This window comes from Ursus americanus, chromosome 12, assembly GCF_024610735.1.
Source record: "Ursus americanus isolate L20-20 chromosome 12, mUrsAme1.1.p, whole genome shotgun sequence".
Classification (NCBI taxonomy): Eukaryota; Metazoa; Chordata; class Mammalia; order Carnivora; family Ursidae; genus Ursus; species Ursus americanus.
Window position 1 is genome coordinate 1,651,571 of NC_142138.1, and position 21,179 is coordinate 1,672,749.

At 40.1% G+C, this 21,179-nt stretch overlaps 1 protein-coding gene across 1 annotated transcript in view; it reads left to right on the forward strand.

Annotated features, from left to right (window-relative positions):
* The window catches only part of CCDC30 (coiled-coil domain containing 30), a 104,546-nt gene that overhangs the window by 43,472 nt on the left and 39,895 nt on the right, over positions 1 to 21,179 (forward strand). The window contains 4 exon segments of the mRNA XM_087865786.1: positions 925 to 1,062; positions 2,448 to 2,617; positions 14,879 to 15,119; positions 19,691 to 19,870. Of these exon segments, the coding sequence (XP_087721912.1) occupies positions 925 to 1,062; positions 2,448 to 2,617; positions 14,879 to 15,119; positions 19,691 to 19,870 (729 nt within the window).

Genomic DNA, 21,179 nt, shown 5'->3' on the forward strand with positions numbered 1-21,179 from the left:
ATCCCATCCTGATGACCTACGGGAATTTTCGGTGCAATGAGGTAGGAAACTACTACCGCTTGCCCTCTTCCGGTGGTTTTGGGTGGCCACTCTCTATTTTCTCTCCTTTTTGCCCAGTGCCTTCCTCATCAACACTCTCTTCCCCTTCTGATTTCAAGGCTTTGGGAAAATACCTAGTAACTCCTCTCCTAAAGTAAATTTTATATCACTTGTTCCCTTCATAGGGCACCACAGATTCTCAGGTCCCAGTCGTCCACCAACCAAACTATATATTCCATGTCATCAGTGTAGAAATTTGATAAGAATCTACATATAACTGAAGTGTTTTCTCTCATGAATATAGAAAAAAAATCAGGATTGGAGGAAACCCGAGTTGATTGAGTCACTGAACATACATTATTAAGTAAGGCAGCATAATTTGTAGTTAGCACAGAGTTTGAAGTCGGTCAGACAGTTGAATCTCAGCTTTACCACTTCCTAGCTATGTGATCATAGGCAGGCCACTTACAATCTCTGAGCCTGTTTCAGTAACCCCACTGCATGGGGTTGTCACAAAATTAAAGGCATGGTTGTTCCGTAAAAAGTAACTTTTTAAAAAGATACATTTTAAAACAGGTAATGTAACTAAAGCAGGAGTGGCTGAAGAATTTACCTCTCTAGAAGCCTTGTTGAAAGTAGGAATAACTCTAGAAACCTAGTCCTTCAACCTGTGAATGATAGAAACTAAGAACGCTCAGTTTAATTGATTGATTTAAGTAAACTTTAATTACTAAGAAAGCAGTTCTGCCAGAAGAATAATTTGGAATATTTAAAACAACAAAAAAATTTGTGAGAGTCATTTCAAAGATACCTTTTTAAAAGTATTATACCTTTTATGGGGAAAGTCTTATTTTATTTTACTAAATATCTTTATTTCTTAATCAGGGGTTGCAAAATTCAAAGTCAGAACTTATATGCCTTTATAATGAAATTCAAAGTCTTCCACGGGCATCAGAAGACAAAGACTATTTTTTAGTAGCCCATAACCTGCTACAAAGAGAGAATTCTGAATTAGAAGCAAAGGTGAGACTGAATTAATTTAAATGTCAGTGTTTGACTTTATCTTTTATCAGGATAAGAAAAAAGGAAATTAATTTTCAGGAAGAGATGACTTGGAAATTGTGGTTTCTTTCATTATTGTGGAATAAATCGCCATGTAGTATAGGTTATAAGCCAGGCTGCAGCTCAGAGTAGACTTCAACCACTACTTCGCTCTTAGGATTACTCTGTGAATTCTTTTTACTTTAAATCAGTTGCCCAACAGCTTAATTTTTGGAGCACATATTATAATGTAAAAGGTTTACTTAAAAATAGAACTACCAAATGATCCAGCAATTCCACTATTGGGGTATATACCCAAAAGAATTGAAAGCAGGGTCTTGAAGAGATAATTTGCACACGCATTTTCATAGCAGCAGCATTCACAATAGCTAAAATGTGGAAGTAACGTGAGTGTTTATTAATGGATGAATAGATAAGCAAATTGTGGTATGTATACACAATGGAAAGTTATTCAACCTTAGAAAAGGAGGGAAATCCTGCAATGTGCTACAATGTGGATGAATCTTGAGGACATTATACTAAGTGAAATAAGCCAATCACAAAAACACAAATACTGTATGATTCCAATTATGTGAGGTACTTAGAGTGGTCGAAATCATAAAGACAAAAAGTGTAATGGTAGTTTCAGGGACTGGGGGGGTGGAGGGGGTGTTACTGTTTACTAGGTATAGAGTTTGTTTTACAAGATGAAAAGAGTTCTGGGGATGGATGACGGTGATGGCTGCACAACAGTGTGAGTGTATTTAATACCGCTGAGCGGTACGCTTAAGTGTATAAGGTTAAGACAGTAAATTTTATGTTATGTGAATTTTACCACCACCCCCAAAATTCAAAACAAACAGAAGTTTACTTAAGTGTCTTCAACCTTAAACCTTCAAATCAAAGCGGGTTTTTTTTTTTTCAGCTATACTGAAAATTAGGTTCATGCTTAGAATTAAGAAAATGTTAAAATGTCCTGACCCCAGTGTGTTCCCCTAGTATAAAAATGGCTGCCAGACCAGGGTTAGATGGAGAATTGCAAAAATAGTACAAAGAATTCTCATGTACCTTCACGCCTCCGGTGTTAACATGGTACCACATTTGCTTTATCATTCTCCCACTTTCTCCCTTTTTCCAAAAATACCCTTCTTTAAAACCATGGATTTATGCATCCTTATGCCTTTGGTAAAAATGGATTAGATTACATAACAACTGTACAATGTTAAGTTAAATTAGAAGACTTCAAATAGGATGTCAATTTATATTATTTGTCAGTAATGATTTAAGCACTTAATGGACGCAATGTACTTTCTCATAATTATGTATTAGAGTATGCAAAATAGAATATTTGTCTTCTCACTTTACAGGTCTTGAAGCTCTCACAAGAATTTGAACAATTTAATCATTTTGCTATAGGGAGAAAAACTGCAGCTGCTAATTTAATTACAAGTAAAAACATCTGTAAAGATCTTGTGTCTAAACTACCAGTTTTGGAAGTAGAGATTCAAAGCCCAAAGGAAGACAGAGAGGAACTCTGGTAAATTGAGAAAGTCCATATTACATTAATTATTTATGGGGTCCACTCACCTTATTTGGCTTGACCATTGTAAGAATTTAACATTCATTTCCAAATGTTGTGAGTGGAAAAATTAATTATAAGCAAGTATTCCCCAAGGAGTTTGTCTTTTGAAATATTATTATTTTAAACTTTCTCTTGCTTTTTAAAATAAATTTATGCTTTTTGTGGAAAATTTGGACGGCATGGAAAAATAAAAGGAATGATAATAACCCATAGTTTCACCAGGGAAATGTGTTACTACCCTAACTTAGAGTATACTCTGCGAAGAGATTTTGTGCTATTTCTATGTAACATTGTATCTGGTAATCATTTTGATAAACTTTTCTCTCTTCCTTCCTTCCTTTCTCTCTCTCTCTGTCTCCCTCCTTCGTTCCTTCCTTCCTTCCTTCCTTCCTTCCTTCCTTCCTTCCTTCCTTCCTTCCTTCCTTTTTTGTTAATCTTGTTAATCTTTTGTTAATCTTTTTTGTTTATCTTTTTTGGTAATCAAACTCTTGTATTTCTGCTTTTTCACTAGAAGTATCTCTCACAGAAACTTATGAGACTTTGGGCAAATGCATTACTCTCCTTTGGCACAAAAACTAATAAATGCAATCAAATTTTGTCTGGGCAAAAGCCTAGAACGAGATCATCAGAAGAAAAAGTAGATGGCAATTTTGACTTAAATACTATATACTGAAGGATACATCGCCAGTGTACTAGGAAAATATGGTCTAGGTGTAGCCAAAGTTCTATCTATGTAAACGTTTTAACGTAAAAGGAGGGGGTTTTTTGTTTTTTGTTTTTGTTTTTGTTTTTGTTTTGCTAGTTTTGGACTGCTGAATTTTATGCCTCCCTAAAAGTTGCTTTTAACTTTAGGGTGTGCTCTGAGTCCAAGATTCACAATCATGGAATCTATTGCAGAAGTGGAAAAAGCATATTGGAGATATGGTGAATAGGCATGATAGTGGTCACAAGAGCAAAGAGCCAAGAGGCTTGGTCCCAGTATTTAGGTTTGCTGTAGGGGGAAAAGGAAGTCTAGGTCTTGAGCACTAGAACAGTGTATTACCAGGTTTTTAAGGGAGATTGGTCTAGTATCTCTAGAAGAGATAAATTGAAGAAGAAAAACAGACCAATTAATCCAGATATGACCCACAGATGAAGAGATAGTGGCCTAGATTGAATAGGTGGCAATGGAGTTGAAGTGGCCAATCTGAACACTCTTCAGAGAAGCCGTTGACGTCAACTATCAAAGCTGACAAAAATCCACCCAGCTGACTTGGGATCATTGGTAGGGATACTTGCCACAGGGTGCAATGCTGTGGCCTTAATTCAGTTGGAGGTGGGGAACCTTGTCATGATAAAGATACTGGACTTCTCTCTAAAGAACTCCTTGCTGCCACCTATTTCCATTACTTGATCCAAACTGTTTCCCATCACTGGGACTGTGAGAAGTCTCTGTATCTGCCCTATGCTTCTCTCTCCTCTTCTCGGAATGTTTCCTTGCTTTCTTATCTCCTGTGCCCCACTTCATAGCCTCCATTTATCTCAGATCCATTACACAATCACATTTGACAGTAAAATTGCATATCTACCATGTGCCAGGGACTGTAGGGAGATACTGAGGATACAAACTAAGACATAGCTCCTACCTTCATGGTCCATACAGCCTGCCGGGGGGAAGATAGAAAATTAAGCAGTATTGAATACTATGGGAGCACAAAGGAGATGCCCTGGTGCAGGCTAAGAAACCAGAAAATATTCTTTTTTTTTTTTTTTAAGATTTTATTTATTTATTCGACAGAGATAGAGACAGCCAGCGAGAGAGGGAACACAAGCAGGGGGAGTGGGAGAGGAAGAAGCAGGCTCATAGCGGAGGAGCCTGATGTGGGGCTCGATCCCATAACGCCGGGATCACGCCCTGAGCCGAAGGCAGACGCTTAACCGCTGTGCCACCCAGGCACCCCAGAAACCAGAAAATATTCTTAAAGGAAGTAACAGACTGAGTCCTGAAGTATAGATAACCCAGGGCCAAGCAAAAAGGTAAGGGAATAATTTTCAGGGGGGATATGACATATGCAAGAGAAGGCATGATTTGTTTGAGGAACTCAGTGACCTCGGTGCTGCTACAGCACAGAGTGTGAGAGAGGAAATGGGGAAGGAGATGACGAGAGTGAGGGGTAGGCAGAGACCTGATCATGAGGGAACATGAGTACCCTCATGGGAACGTTTGGAGAGTAAGAAACTACCTCGGGGTTTAGTAACATGGAAGAGACCACAACAGACCTGCTCTGTGAAAAATAGATTGTTAGTACAGGGATGAAGGTAGTGAGACTAGTTTGGAGGTGGTTGTTGTTTGTTGAGTTTGGTTGTGAAAGAGAGAAGGGAATACGGAGCTGAGGTAAGAGGAAATGTGTTATGTTTAAATGCTGAGGAAGAGTCCCCACATGGACAGGTTTAGGATTCCAAATACCAGAGGGGGACTAGCCTTAGGAGATGGGCCACCTGGTCCATTGTAATAGGAGGAAGAAAGGGAAGATGGACAGTGATCCAAGTGAGTTTTTAGCTTGAGAGAAAAATCAAAGGACCTGTTTGATAGTTTGTGCCCCCTGTGAAGTAGGAAGGAGAGTCATGTGCTGAAGGAGTAAAAAGAAAACCAGAGTGAAAGAAGTTTGAAGTAGTAACTGTGACAATTGGAAAAGAAAACTTACGAGAGAGGGCAGGTAGTCCAGAGGGCCTAGTTAAGGCTGGAGACCGTGACTTTATATGGCATTTGTCTTTGAGAATATGTGATGTGTGGGGCAACTATAGTACAGACATGAGAAGACAGTTGGATTTGTCCGGGGCTAAGGTTTTGCCACATGAGTGCTGTGGAAGGACAATGGGGGAAAGAAAGTTAAACATTTTATTTAGACAGTGATGAAAATCATGAACACTAAGCTTGGGGTATCTGGTTGGTTCAGCTCAGGTCTTGTTCTCAGAGTCATGAGTTTAAGCCCCTGCACTGGCTCCATGCTGGGCACGGAGCCCACTTCAGTCATCATCACCGTCATCATCATCACCATCGTCATCCATCGTCAACACTGGGCTCCACATTGGATAAAGAACCAAGTAAAGGGAGCTGATAGAAAAAGAGACAAGGAATTGAAGGTATTTATGTAAAAATTATGTAAAAAGGAAAAGCTGAAATCTGGATATCTAATTTTAGTTGTTTCAGAAGTGAGGTGTTTGCTGCTGATACAACCCATGGTGTGGTTATTCAAGTAGTTGGCGAGGAGGGAGAGATGAGATCATTGGAGATAAGGAGACTGAGGAAGTGAGATGCCAAGGCATTGCTGGGTGATCTGTATGGTCCTTGGAATCTTCCAGGATTATGGCAGGACTTGGGGTGAAGAAGATGCCAGAAAGCCATGAACAAAATCTTCCACTGAGAAGGAGTAGAAAGTGTCACAGTACATCTAGCATGGTCCCTTGCACATAGAAGCTGCTCCATAAGCCAAATGGATTGATTCTTGTAGTATATCTCTTCTCCTTTAAGGTAATGGACTGTCTTGTTTTTCTGTTGTGTATAGTGCTTTTCTTGTAGAGTAACGAATCTTAGAACAGAGGGACCTGCAGATCTTCTTCTAGTGGTTTTCACACTTCAGCCTTCCAAGACTCTAGGAGCTCTATGGGGGGCTTAGAAACTGCCTTTGGAGATGAGGAAAGACTGATGAGTGGAACTGGGAGCCTTCCACTCACATTTCAGCCAGAGAAGACCCACTTTATCTGTTTCTTATGTGGAGTTCTTTTTTTTTTTTTAAGATTTTATTTATTTATTTGACAGAGACAGCCAGCGAGAGAGGGAACACAAGCAGGGGGAGTGGGAGAGGAAGAAGCAGGCTCCCAGCGGAGGAGCCTGATGTGGGGCTCGATCCCACAACGCGGGGATCACGCCCTGAGCCAAAGGCAGATGCCCAACGACTGCGCCACCCAGGCGCCCCCTTATGTGGAGTTCTGTATAAGATTTTACTCCAAGAAAGAGGCCACACACACATACAAAGAAAGAAAGAAAGAAAGAAAGGAAGAAAGAGAAAGAAAGAAAAAGAAAGAAAGAAAGAAAGAAAGAAAGAAAGAAAGAAAGAAAGAAAGGGGCCACAGCTAAAATGTTTGAAAACTACTGCTATTTAGCTAGTCCTCTCCTTTCATAGAGAGGTCTCTGAGACCAAGAGAACTGAAATGCCTATTTTGGTCACAGTCACATACTTAGCAAGTTATCAGCGAGACTGCAGGAGGTCCTGAGTCTCCTAACTGAGTCAGAGGTTACCACTATATCTACTTTGGAGAGGATATAGTCACAAATATCCCAAGGGCAAGAAGGTGCTGGGACACTTGGGTTCTAGGTCGTTGCTATGCAAATGAGCTTTATGGTATTAAAAATTACTCAGGACTCAGTCATATACAATACATATATACATATACTCATATACAATATGTGTAACATGGGGTGGGATGGGGTAAGAATGAAGTCCCATCTGGCTTGTTCTGGACTGTCTCCAGTGTCTAGAACAATGCCTGACACATAAGTAGATAATTTAAAAATATTGGAATGAATGGAGTTTTCCTCCTACCCCGACTGTGTACTTGCAGTTGACCCCAAAGTTGGACTTCCAATGGCAGCCCTAAGCTTACAGAGCCCAGCGACCTCAGCCTGGGTTTGCTTTGTTAGGAAGCTTGGGCCAGAGCAGCTGGTAGCTTCCCTTGACCTTAATGCCTTAATGAGCTGTATTTTTTTTTCTAACACACTCTCATTAACCATCTCCTTGCATTCTTACTACCTTTATCAAGAATTATTTGATAAATGATCAAGTTGATTTTTGTTTCCAGTTCAACTTGACAGTGAATTTATATCCATTTCACAGACCACTGATACATTTTTCCTCTTCCTCTAAACTACTTCTTCCCAGTCCAATCCAGTCAGTGAATAGCCCCTCCATTCACACAGTTGATCAAACCAAAACCTACGGAGTCACTGTTGCTTCCTCCCCACATCTAAACCATCTACAAGTCCTGTCAGTTCCGCCATGAAAATATAGAATACTTGATCTGTTTATTTCTTTTTTTTTTTTTTAAGATTTTATTTATTTGACAGAGATAGAGACAGCCAGCGAGAGAGGAAACACAAGCAGGGGGAGTAGGAGAGGAAGAAGCAGGCTCATAGCAGAGGAGCCTGATGTGGGGCTCGATCCCGTAACCACAGGATCACGCCCTGAGCCGAAGGCAGACGCACAACTGCTGTGCCACCCAGGCGCCCCTGATCTGTTTATTTCTGTTACATCTCCACTGCTACTACTCTACTCCATGACGCTGGTGTCACTCACTCGGACTATCACAATATCTTCCTCACTGACCTCCCTGCTTCCACACCTCTTTATCAATCCAGTCTCCATAGAGCAGCGAAGGTGGTCTTTTTATAATGCAAGTTGAATGAGATTACTCCTCTCTTAAAAATCTCTCCGTGGTTTCCCATTGCACTTGAAATAAAACCTAAACCCTTACCATGACCTATAAGGCCTTCTGTGACTTGGCCTCTGTCCATCTCTCCAATTTCATCACTATACCACACTCTGCCTTGTTTATCATGCAGCCTTGCAGAGCCTCGACCCCTTAAAGTACTTTCCTACTTGAGGAATTTTGCACTGAAAAGCTGTTCTTGTCCAGAATGCTCCTCCCCCAGATTTTCACGTGACTAACTCCTTTGCACCTTCTCAGAGAGGTAACCGGTAAGCATCATGTTAGGGTAAATCCTAGCTCCTGCTCTGCCACGTCACTGTATTCGTGACTTATCATAATCTAATTATCCTGTTTGTTGTGTGTCCTCATATCCCTCCTCTGGGCATGTGCTCTGTGAGAGCACGGTCCTGACTGTCTTGGTCACCGTTAACTTTTTAGTGCATAGAACAGTGCTTGGCGGGGCGCCTGGGTGGCTCAGTCAGTTGGGCGTCTGACCCTTGATTTCGGCTCAGATCATGTTCTCGTGGTTGTGGGATTGAGCCCCACATCGGGCTCTGTGCTCAGCGGGGAGTCTACTTGAGATTCTCTCCCTCTGTCCCTCCCTGGCTCACAGGCTCTCTTTCTCTCTCAAATAAATAAATAAATCTTGGGGGGGGGGAAGAACAGTGCTTGGCATATAATTGATATTCAATAAACAGTTGATGAATGAATGAATTAATCTTTTCTTTTCCTTCCCCTCTTGACACAGAGGTCTATTGTTACCCGTCCCTGTTCTGTTAGGCTTGAATTCATTGTAATCATACCTTATACTCGTAGGTTTTCAAAATGCTTTCACATTTTACTTCAGAAGATCCCAACAAACTTATGAGTAAGGCGACTCAAGAGACTAAGACTCTGAGAGATTGTGCCTTGCCAAAGGTGATGTGAATAGTAGATAGAAGACCTAGGACTAGAACTCACAGCTTGTGCTGTGTTACAGTGTCTTTCTTGAATCTCCATATGTGTTCAAGACTGTGTATCTGGGTTACTAGAAAAGGAACAGGGTAAGGATGCTGCCTGGGCGCCTCCTACCAGCTGAAGCCTGGTGACAACTGCACACTTACAGAAGGAAATAAAAACAACAGACGGGGTGAGTTTCAGTCAGAACTAGGCAACAGATCCTTTCCAATAAAGATTAAGAACCAGAGGGGTGGGTGGGAGGTTGGGTGAAATAGGTGATGGGGGTTAAGATGTACACTTGTTCTGATGAGTACCACATATTGTATGGAAGGGTTAAATTACTATATTGTACACTTGAAACTAATCTTATACCGTGTGTAAACTAACTGGATTAAAGTAAAAACTTAAAAAAACATAAAACCAAGATATTACTGGGGGTGGGGGGAGGACCATGTTAGAGGAGAAATGTGAGAGTCACGGTGAGTTTTCCAGCCCCTAAAGTACAGATGTGCAGGACTGCAAGACATATTCTCAGCAACATGTCATTTCTGGCTGGTGGTTTCCTTTTGCCCACACAACTTTTATATTATTATTATTATTATTATTACTACTACTACTACTACATAAAAGTAAAATAAAGTAATAAATAGTATGTACTACTTTTTAAAATCTGTTCAATTTGCCTTAATTACACATTTTCTCGTATCTTTTGAAAGGATAAACCTGTTCTTTCTGAGGGCATTTATTTAGTGGATAATTGTCCTCATGTATCAAGAACACTTTAAATTCCCATATTCTAAGATATTGCTAATTCTCCTTAATCAACTAATGAATTCATGTGAATGCTGTTAATTTATTCAGACCATTAATGAAGATGTTAAATGGCATCAGCCCCAGGATTGTGCCCTAGAGAGCACTTGCTCATCATTCCCTCCAAGTCAGAGAAGACTTACTGACTGCCTTGCTCTAAATATGGCTTTACAGGCACATCTCATAGACCCACCTAAGAGGAAAGCCATTTAAACTTTATCTTTTTTTTTTAAGATTTTATTTATTTATTCGACAGAGATAGAGACAGCCAGCGAGAGAGGGAACACAGCAGGGGGAGTGGGAGAGGAAGAAGCAGGCTCTCAGTGGAGGAGCCTGATGTGGGGCTCGATCCCAGAACGCCGGGATCACGCCCTGAGCCGAAGGCAGACGCTTAACCGCTGTGCCACCCAGGTGCCCCTAAACTTTATCTTTTAACTATGGAAACATAATGAAGGCTGCTTCTCTTTTTCCATGTCAACATGGCCACTGTGCAATTATAGAAGGAAATTACATTAAGTCTGGCTAAGTTTACTCTTTATAAAGTAATTGGCCCTTCTAAATGTAACAAATCGAACACCATTTCATATTTGCCTTTTTTTTAAAGAAAGCTTTTTATTTTTAGGTACTTATAAATTCACATGCATACAGTTGTAAGAAATAATAGAGAGATCCCATGTACCCTTTATCAGTTTCCCTCATTGGTACAATCTTGTAAAATTACAGTATAATATCATAACCTGGATATTGACATTGATAGTCAAGGTACCGAACATTTCTATCACCACAGCGATCCCTCATGTTGTTCTCTTATAGACCCTCCCTCCCAACATTCCTCCTCCCTCACCCACTTCTTTACTCTAGGCCCTATTCTAATTCAAATTAGTCTGTTTTCCATTTCTGTAAGTTTTTCATTTCAAGAGAGTTATATAAATATAACCATACAAGACGTAACCTTTTGGAGCTGGCATTTTTCACTCAACATAATTCTCTGGAGATTCATCTAGATTTCTGTATCAACAGTTGGATCCTTTACTGTTGTGTAGTATTCCATGGTATGGCTATTCCACAGTGTAACTGTTCATCCATTGGAAGATACCCAGTTTATTTCTAGTTTGGGCTGTTTTGAATAAAGCTGCTATAAATATTCAAGTTTTTATATGAATGTAATTGTTCATTTCTCTGGGACAAATCCTCAGGAGTGCAGTTTCTGGGTCGTGTGGTAACCATATGTTTAGGGGGTTTTTTGTTGTTGTTTTTTAAGACACTGCTAACCTGTTTCCCCCCAGTGGCTGTATCATTTTACATTCCCAGTAGCAATATAGGAGTGACCCAATTTCTCTGCATCTTCACTAGCATTTGGTGTTGTCACTTGTAAATTTTAGCCATTCCAGTAGGTGTATAGTGGTATCTTATCATAGTCTTAATTTGCATTTTCCTGAAGGCTAATAATGTTGAGTATCTTTTCATGTGCTTATTTGCATCTGTCTGTCCTCTTTAGTGAAGTCTCCTTTTGTGTCTTTGCCTATTTTCTAACGGGTTTGTTTTCTCACTGTTAAGTTTTGAGAGTTCTTTATGAATTTTAGTATTAGTCCTTTGTCAGATATGTGATTTGCAGATATTTTTTCCTAGTCTGTAGCTTGTTGTTCACCCTCTTACGAGGATTTTCTCAGCATGAAGTTTTTCATATTGATGATGTATCAGTCTTTCCTTTTATGGATCGTACTTTTGGTGTTAAGTCTCAGAACTCTGCTTAACTTTAAATCTTGAAGACTCTCCTGTGTTTTATGTATATTTTTACAATATAAGTCCATTTTGCATTTGAGTTTTTATTTTGATTATCGTACTTTTCAGTTCCAAAATTTCCATTTGGGTCTTCCTTATATCTTCTATTTCTGTGCCAAGACTTTATAGTTCTTTTTTGAGACCACATTTTTTCATGTGTTTCAACTGTGTTCATAAGTGCTCATCAAAGCATTTTTATAATGGCTGATTAAAAATTGTTGTCAGATAATTCTGACATGTTGGTTTTATCATCTATTTTTACCTTTTGCTCATTTTCCTTGGTGTTGGTATGAGGAGTAATTTTAAATTAAAATCTGAATATTTTGGGTATTATGAGACTCTAGGTCTTATTTAAGCCTTCAGTTTAACTGGCTTCTTCCGATACCACTCTGGCAGGGGGAGTAAGATGGTGTTGTCTTATTACTACCCCAGGTGAGGGGTACAAGTCAAGCTTACCCACTCAAGCTCCATGGACACCCAAGGAAAGGGGGCTCCTCATTACTGCAGGTGAGGGTGAGAGGCCTCTGCTTGTACTGCTCTGGCTGTAAGAGGGAGGAGTGCCTTGTTACTGCTATCCACTGCGTCTCCATGATACCACATGGAGGTGGGTAAGTGTGGTCTTGTTAGTGAAAAGCCTTACTCTCCACTAGGCCTCCTCTGACACCACCCTAGAGGAAAGGGAGAAAGGAGTCTCCTCACTGCCAGGTGGGGGTGAAAGTCCATAACTACCTGGCAGAGATGAAAGTCCCAGCTCCCTGTTGGCTTGTGACACCACCCCAACGGGGTAGCTGGGGTGCTTCATGATAGCTTGGCAGAGGTGGAAGTGTAGGCTCCTGGCCTTGGCTGACATGGGTGACGGTGGGGCTACAGTTTCTTTTCTGTGGTGTTTGACTGGAGTAAAGTAGTTAAAATCCGGGAAGCTCACAGTCCTGTCACTCCTCAGGTCTTGAGTACCCTAGTTGGCCTACCTTCTCTCTATCTTTCAGAGTCTTCTTATGTTTGTTTTATATATAATGCCCGGGTTTTTAGTTGTACTTGGTGGGAGAAACAGGGAAAAGTAGGTTTACTCCATCTTCCCAGAAGCAGAAGTTGGTTTTTCCATTTTAAAAATTATGTGGTGTACGTTTGCATTTTCCCCAGTCTTTAAGTGTATCTGGCTTCCACTGGGAGTAGGAAAAGGAAAAGAGTTTGTGAAGGATGGAAAAAAGTCATTGTTATTTTATCAGAAATTTATTTTTAAAGCTTTTTAGTCTTTATTTCATATTGTTTTGTATAATTTGAGTATATTATCTTTAAAAACCTGCTGAGTTAGGGCACCTGGGTGGCTCAGCTGGGTAAGCATCTGACTCTTGATTTCAGCTCAGGTCATGATTTCAGGGTTGTGGGATCAAGCCCTATGTTGGGCTCTGTGCTGTTCATGGAACCTGCTTAAGATTCTCTCTCTCCCTCTCCCTCTGCCCCTCCCCTCCCTTTCCTCTCACACTCTCTCTAAAATACAAAAACAAAAAAAGAACCTGCTAAGTTCAAAATAAAATATTTCTTTTGTTTTGTACAATGCCAAAGGAATTTTAAAAGGGAAAAAAAACTCCCTAGACCTAATTTTTCCCCTGTTCCTTTCCAGTTTTTTCTATATATACATTTCCCATGGTATTATGTATGTTTCTGCACATATACATACAAATATATAGTTTATTGTTCTACCATTTTATTTTAATAGTATTTTTCATGTTGATAAATAATCTTTATACCACTTTCAAGTTGATTTACCTTTGATTCTCTTAGCCATTTCTGTGCCTCCATTTAATCACTGTTTTAAATAGCATGCTTATGAGCATTATTATACATTCAGCTCTTTTCTTCTTATGAATTATTCCATTGCAGTAAATTCATTGGTAGTCAATTATTCAGTCAAAGGGTCTGAACATTTTTATGGCTCTTGATCTGTATTGCCAGATTGTCTTCTTGAAGAATTTGAGCACCAACTATAATTTGTGAAGCATGCCATCTAGGCTCCGAGGTAGCTGAAACAAATTTGCAATGAATGAATCAAAATAAACTCTGCATGTTTGTGTCATGCACTGTCTGACCGATGAAGATACATTCCCTCCGCGTGGCTTCTGCGGCTCACAGTCTCTTGGTTTTCCTCCTCCTTCTCTGACTTCTCAGCCTCTCATTCCTCTGCTTGTTCCTTACAGGTCTTCACGCGTCTGTCTAGAATGGTCCTCCTCCTCTCACTTTCTCCTTTCCCCTTGGCTCGCGTTACCCAATCCCACGGCTGCTGCTCCCGTTCTTCTGTATCTGTATCTTCTCCAAAGGCATCTCTCCAATCTCTATCCATATTCCCCCTTCTTGGTCTACCATCCACTTGCCTGTTTGCCCCAGTCAGAAATCCAGGTGTCATCCATTATTCCTTTTTCTTCTTCTCCTGCCACATCCAGTTCATGACAAATTTTATCAGTATTGTCTTCTAAATATCTCTAGAACCCACTGCTTGTTTCCATCCCACCATCCTGTTCTAGTCATCATTGTTTATCACATGGATCACTACAGTCTCGGGTTTCCCACCACATGGCGTCCAAACGATCTTTCTAAAGGACATTCTCTCTTGTGCCTCCAGGCTTTCACCCATTTCATTTATTAAGTCATCCTGGAACACTTATTTTTCTCTGTTCCCATCCACACCAGCGCCTTCACCCATTATACATACACACGTGCAAGTATGCACACCTGTAACTTTATGTTTGCCTGGTTTGTGCCCAGTCATCCATCAGTCCACAGATTACTTACTGCTAGTGTAATCTACTCACGTATTTTCCTTATTTCTCCCTAAACCGTAAGCCCTTTAGGACAGGGATTATGTCCTATTGTAGCCCCAGTGCCTGCCGAAGTGCCTAGAGCTTACTGAGTAATTAGAAAAAAAAATCTTTATAAGCTGTGTCTGCCCTATGCCATACTTAATGTTGAAAAAGTGAAAAGCTCATTTGAATTGGTTGATTTTTTATGAACAAAAACCTCTAATGGGTCACCTCCCTGAATGTGAGTAAAAAAAATATGACTCATTTGTTTTTAAAATTTATTTATAAGAGTAAGATAACTGTTCTGCTACAGAATTCAAGTTGAAAAATTTGCTTGCAGTACTGGTTGATTTTTTGGGGGGGTCCATATTCTGCTACTATAATGAGAATTTTGACAGTTTTCTGTTGTTATATTTGTACCAAGTCCTGAACAAGGAGAAAGTAAGCAGAAGGAAATTGCAGAGGAGTCAGTAAAGGAGGGCACTTTGCCGAGGGAGAGGCAGAAGGAGGACTCACAACAGAACCAAGCTATGAAGGGTGAAGGACAGCAGTCAACCTTGAAGCCTGAGGAAATCGTGAGGCTTAGAGAAGAGCTGAATCGTATAAATGAGAGCCTCCTACAGTCTCAGAGCTCAGGGGATAGTTCAGATGACACCAGTGCCCAGGTAGGTGCTGTAAACGCACGCTCTGACTAGGTCCATGTCCTCTGGCCAGCTCTGCATGTAAGCACCATTTTTATATCAACGTTAATGTATGTTGTTAAGCAAGATCGTCACCCTGTCCTGAATGGTAATAAAATAGCAACCAGCGTGGGAGCTAAGCGCGACAGCAGATACACTTTGTTCTAAGGGTTCTTAGGCTCCATTTAAGGCTCAGCAGGAAGAAACGCTGATTGGTCCTCAACATCTGCCCTGGGGAGGCAGGATAGGGCGGGGCAGGATTTGTGCCACGTTTTCTATTCATCGTGCCTGGCTTAGAATTACAAAATAGTTAGTTTGGGTGAGGAGAAGACCACAGACTTGGAACTGTTTGTAAGTTTGGCTTTTGCTAGTTACTCAAGCTCTGCCTGCTGGAGAAATCGAGGGAGAGACTGCCAACTGCACCTCAGCACTTACGCCTCAGTTGTGAGGGTCTCTCTTGTTCACATGAAGATTTCCCTACAGGTGCCTTTCTAGGAATTATTTTGAGATCCACAGAGGGAGGCCTTTGTACACATACATACACCAACTTCAAAACACTGGTAATATACATTTAAAAATGGCTTCAGGTATACATAGGGGAAAAAAGGCCGAGTAATAGTAAAGTCAAAAGTATATTTGAAAAGTGATTCAGATATAGGGTCTGAAAACGAGGCAAGTCACAGTAAAGAAGGAAAATAGATCCCTGAAAGGAGGCTCATATGTTTGAAAGAGAAGGGAGCCATTGCATTTATTCAGAAGACCAAAGGGGAGTATGACATCAAATGTTCAAAAAGAGGTTAATTTTAAATCCCCCAGACAGTCCCTTTATTGGGCAGTGAGCAGCATAGGAGACTTGGGCAGAGGCTGGACACCATGGTCACAAAGTCTGTAAAATCTTGGTTTATGCGCTTAAAATGATCAATGCACTTACAGAACAGTGAGTTAGAGAGTATGACAAGTAACACCCTGGTTCATGTATTAATTTTATTTAATGTACACGTTCTCATTATTTGAAGAATCATCTCTCAGTACCCAGGAGGGAAGTGAAAAACGATTAAATATATACAAATTATATGGGGCATCTGGGAGAAGAGCCATTTTGTGAAAGGACAAATGGTCTTTTATACCACATAGCCTCTAGGGTTTCACTGAATTCTTGCAGAGTTCAGTAATTTTGTTCCATAGTAATGACTTTGGAAGATTGAAAGAAGGGTAAGTTACTCTTACTCGTTTATCCGACTGTTATTAATGGAGTATTTATGACGTGTCAGGCCCTGTTAGGACACATACAGCAGGAATCAAGACAGATGTGGGCCTCGTGGGAGAAAATAACATATTTATATTTTGAACTTTCCGTTTCCCAAAGCAGTATCACACACACTATTTCACTTCTTTAAGCAGGCAAGGAAGGAAAGACGCTTTACACAGATGTTTGTTTTTTTCTTCAGCGTTCTGTGCAATGATAATTTCTGAACCTTTTTCTGTGTAGAGGGTACTTGGACGTACTGGTGGCTGTAAATTGTTCTGCCTTTAGTTCTTGTGTATGCGAAGTTTTCGGTCTTCACCCCTGTTGTCGGGTTAGTGTCTAGTGCCGAGCTACTTACTGCTGCATCTTCTTAATCTCATAACACACACATTTAACCAACTGTAGCTTGAGACCAGGTGTCAAACTTTAAAGTGTATAGACGGTAAATACGTAGAAAAAGAACAGTGAGAGCCTCTTTTATGAGTAAGTAGGTGAGCTCTATTGTTCATTTGTATTTGTGACATCATCTTTGGCTGCTGATCGCCTTTGGTGGCCTAATTTCAGCTGTTCAACAGCATTCCAGGTAAGATTGTAATAGCTGAATTCAAGTTAATTACTTCCCCAGTGTTTGTGAAACAACCTGGAATCACCATTAATTAGCTTAATTTTATAGGTTTAAAAATCTAGCTTCATGTTTCTCCACGACATTATTGAATATATGCTCTGTTCCGGGCACTGTTCTAAATACCTGTGTGTATTAAGCAGCACAACGAAGTCACCACTTTACAGATGAGGAAATTGAAGCTTGAGAGAGCTTAAATAATTTTCCCAGAATGACACATTGTGGTGGAACCTGGGTCTGTCTACTCTAGAACTTGACCTCTTAACCCCTATGTCATTTGCTTCCCCTTGCTGAGAAATTCAAAGAAAGCATACAGGTCTTATGTAGAGCTTATTTCCTAAGGAAGGCTGGCATGCTGTCTCCCAAAAGCCCTCCCAGGATGTTCTGTTATCGATTATCTTGGTGAATTTATTCGGGGTTTGGCCCTTAGGCTCGAAGGTTCCAAAACTTGATGCATTAGTCCCCCTAGAATAGATCTGTGTCTTGGTGGTAAACTCACATTAAACCAAACTTTCAAGACTATTGCGTGAAACCGGAATGTCAGTTAGTATTATCTGTAATAATTAATTATAAATAGCACTTGATCATGTTTAAATGAACAACGCATTCGCCTGTAGAGAGCTGAGAAAGACAAATACAGATCTGAAGGATGTTTGATAAGCAGGGAGTCTGGGCAAGGGGACTTGGTTTGATGATTGATATCTTCACAGGTTGCATAGCCTGTTCCATCCACATCCACTGTATTTAAGGCTCATAGGCTTTAATTGTTTCCACAAAAGGAATGATCTTGTCATTGGGACCAGTATATGGATTTGGCTCATATTAAATTTTTATTGTATGAAGATAATATTTGAAAATATTAAGAGCTAGATCTTAAGACTATAAAATTAATATAATTAACACTGGTTCCGATTTGTTTCATTTTAATTCTTAAGGAATTACGAATTGAAGAGACATTATGTACACATCATCTGGTCTTATGCCTTTAATTCGCAGATGAGTCAGCTGAGACTCGGAGAGGATAATTAGCTTAATAAATCTGTTGATTGGTCAAGAAAGGATGTTTAAATACTTTACTTTGCACTCCTACATGGTTCCTAGTAGCCTGAGTGAGTCTAAACGCCTCTATAATAACTTTCTGCCAGGAAGCAATTTACATGGTGGGGAAAAAGTAGAGATTCTTTATGTTGGCCACTTGACTGGTTGACTGGTAGCTTCTTTACTAGTTAGTTGCCTTTCATGAAAATTAATTTGCATTTCTACTCTGGCTAAGTGACTTTGACTAGAGAACGTAGGCAAGAAGAACTATTGTTCTGGCTTTTCTCATCTTCAAAACAGGCTAAAAACTTCTGTACATTGGTATAAAGGGGGTGTGTCTCTTGTGTATCTCTGTTTGGGCATGGTCAGTGGCCATATGGGCTGCTGGTTACTAATCGATTATTAAAACCTGCTATCTGATAGTTAAATAAGAAGCTAGATTGGTGATCAAGCGTTTCCAACCTTCAGGAGAACTCTTGTTTTCAGATGGAAGCAGAAGGGAGTTAAAATAAAGCTGGGTAGCACCCACAGTACTGGGTAATGTTATTGAGTGCTTACTGCGTGCTAGGCATTGTGCTAAGTGCTTGCGTGCATTATCTTAATTACCCTTTACTCCATCCAGCAGTTTTCATTATTATCCCCATTTTCAGATGAAGAAAATGAAAAGCAGAGAAACTAACTTCTTCAAGATAGATTCAGGACTGAAACTAATTCCAAAGCGAGGGTTCTTAAATAATTACATTATAATTCCATTAAAGAATTTTTTTCTAGGGATCTTAGACACTTGCAGCTCTAGAACAAGCAAATTGGATTTAGACTGCCTTCTTGACTAAACCAAGATAGGAATTAAAGGTCTTTACTGGACTTGGGGAATTCTGTGTTGCAATTCTGTTGTAAGCAAGAGAGAACCAGACTAATGACATGGGATTTCCAGAAAGTCATGGGCAGGAAGTACACTGGACCAGGACTCAGGAAACTCTAAACATATGTTATCTATTGAATTGGATAAGGTTGACTTCTTTATCTACATAGCATACCCATGTGAGCCTACCTTTTAGAAAACCCCATGATTCCTCCTTTGGTCAAGCTGGTTTTATTGCCCTGGAGACCTGCAGGAGGGTGTGCGGTGGTTGAATAGTGACTGAAGAAGAATCGTGATAGTAACAGGAAAGCAAAGAAGACTGGGAATTTAAGATCTCTTGTAAATGTTCTCTTTCTTTTTGCCAACAGATACCACACACACACACACACACACACACACACACAATGCATACATATTCATGCTTTCCTTCTTCACATATTGGCTCTTCGAACTCCCCGTTTAAAGCTTGTTTTACCCTAAAATGGTCCGTGCTTCTGTTTCCCTTCATTGGTATGAAAAATAAGAAAGTTAGTTGTCTATGCTTAACTGCTTTGCTCATATAATTTCCTTGATATTTTCACTCCAAAATAACAGGAGTTAAATTATATGAACATGTACCAAATGGCCCTAAGTACAACAAAGAGTAATTTGCTGGAGGTTAGCCAACTCCAAGAATATTTACGTGTGAATAATCACTCTCTGACATTTCTGCTTCTGACAGCTGGGACCCATGTTTTACCAATATTCTTTCAAATTGCCCACGTTTCTCTTTTAAAACGTTTGTTTAGTATCCATCATCCGGAGAAAAACTGAAACACCAGCAGCAAGAGGAAGTACAACAGCTTCATCAGAATTTGCGCCGGCTCCAGGTTCTGTGCAACTCGGCTGAAAAAGAGCTCCGGTACGAGCGAGGGAAGAACCTGGACTTGAAACAGCATAATAGTCTACTTCAGGAAGAAAGCATTAAGGTAATTCTAGAGGTCATAGCCTCCATCGGAGGGTCTCAGTTGCTAATAGGCCCTGGGGATAAACGAATTCAAATTCCCCAACTGCATAATTCATGATAGAACCCCCAGGTGGGTGGGCAACTGAGCTGTCTGATGACTCACTCGGACTTTGCCCGACCAAGTAGGTACACAGTTGAGTGGTTGCCCTGCTGCTGAAGGCCTGTGTACGCTGTCAACTTACAAATGCGACAAACACGATCTTTTGGAATCATTAGCTAAAACTTTTAACACTTAACTAAATTTGAATGACCTGACCCCACATGCTAGAGGTCCTGCCCTCGTTCTATCTATAGATTTATTTATCCTTAAGAGCTGTATCCATTATTATTGGTTGAATCAAATGTCAACTGCTCCGAGGTACAATTCATAGGAGGGCAAACTTGTTCTATCAAAAAGTTAGGAGGACATCCCCCAAACATGCTTGGTTTAAAATAATCCACGTAGAACTGCCATCCACAGAGTCATCTAAATTTTATGAACCATATAAATATTCAAACTGAACCATTGTGTAAAATAGTGCTTCCTTTTAATTGAGGTTCAATTCTGTAAAAATTTATTAGGGACCTAGTTTCCATAAGTCCCTATCTAAAGTTCTGGAATTCAACATTCAACAAATATGTACTGAGCATCAGTCATAATCTAGGCAGGCAATCTTGTTGCTACTGAGGGTTTAACCGTAGGTAAAACCGATAGAGTTCTTATCCCCTGGTCAGTAGGAGTCCATGGGTCAAATCCTACCTGCCTCTTCTTTTTGTAAATAAAGCTTTATTGGCACACAGCCACACCTGTTTGTTTGTATATTTCGGTTGGCTGCTTTTGCATTGTAATAGCAGATTTGAGTGATTCTGACAGAGACCATGTGGCCCCCAAAGGCTAAAACATTTACTCTCTCGCCCTTTATAAGAAAATTCATCACACTTAGTGTAGTGGGAACAAGGTATCTTCTTCAAAAAGTGACCTAAAAATGGATTAAGAAAGGTCCCTACTTTAGGAACTCACAATCTAGTAGGGGAAATACAGAGGAGAACTAGTCATTACGTCAAACTTTAAGGGAGGCCCTTCTAGCAGCCCTAGTATCCGGGGTTATTTGAAGAACCCGCATACTTATCCTCACCCTTCATGAGTTTTTGAATATTGACCATATTCAAATTTTTGTAGTTTTAAATTAAATTCCTTTGTAGTTTTAAATTAAATTCCAGATCTTTATCATATTTCCTTGTAAGACAGCTGTTCACTTTTCCTTTCAAACACGTTTCTGAGATCATTTTAG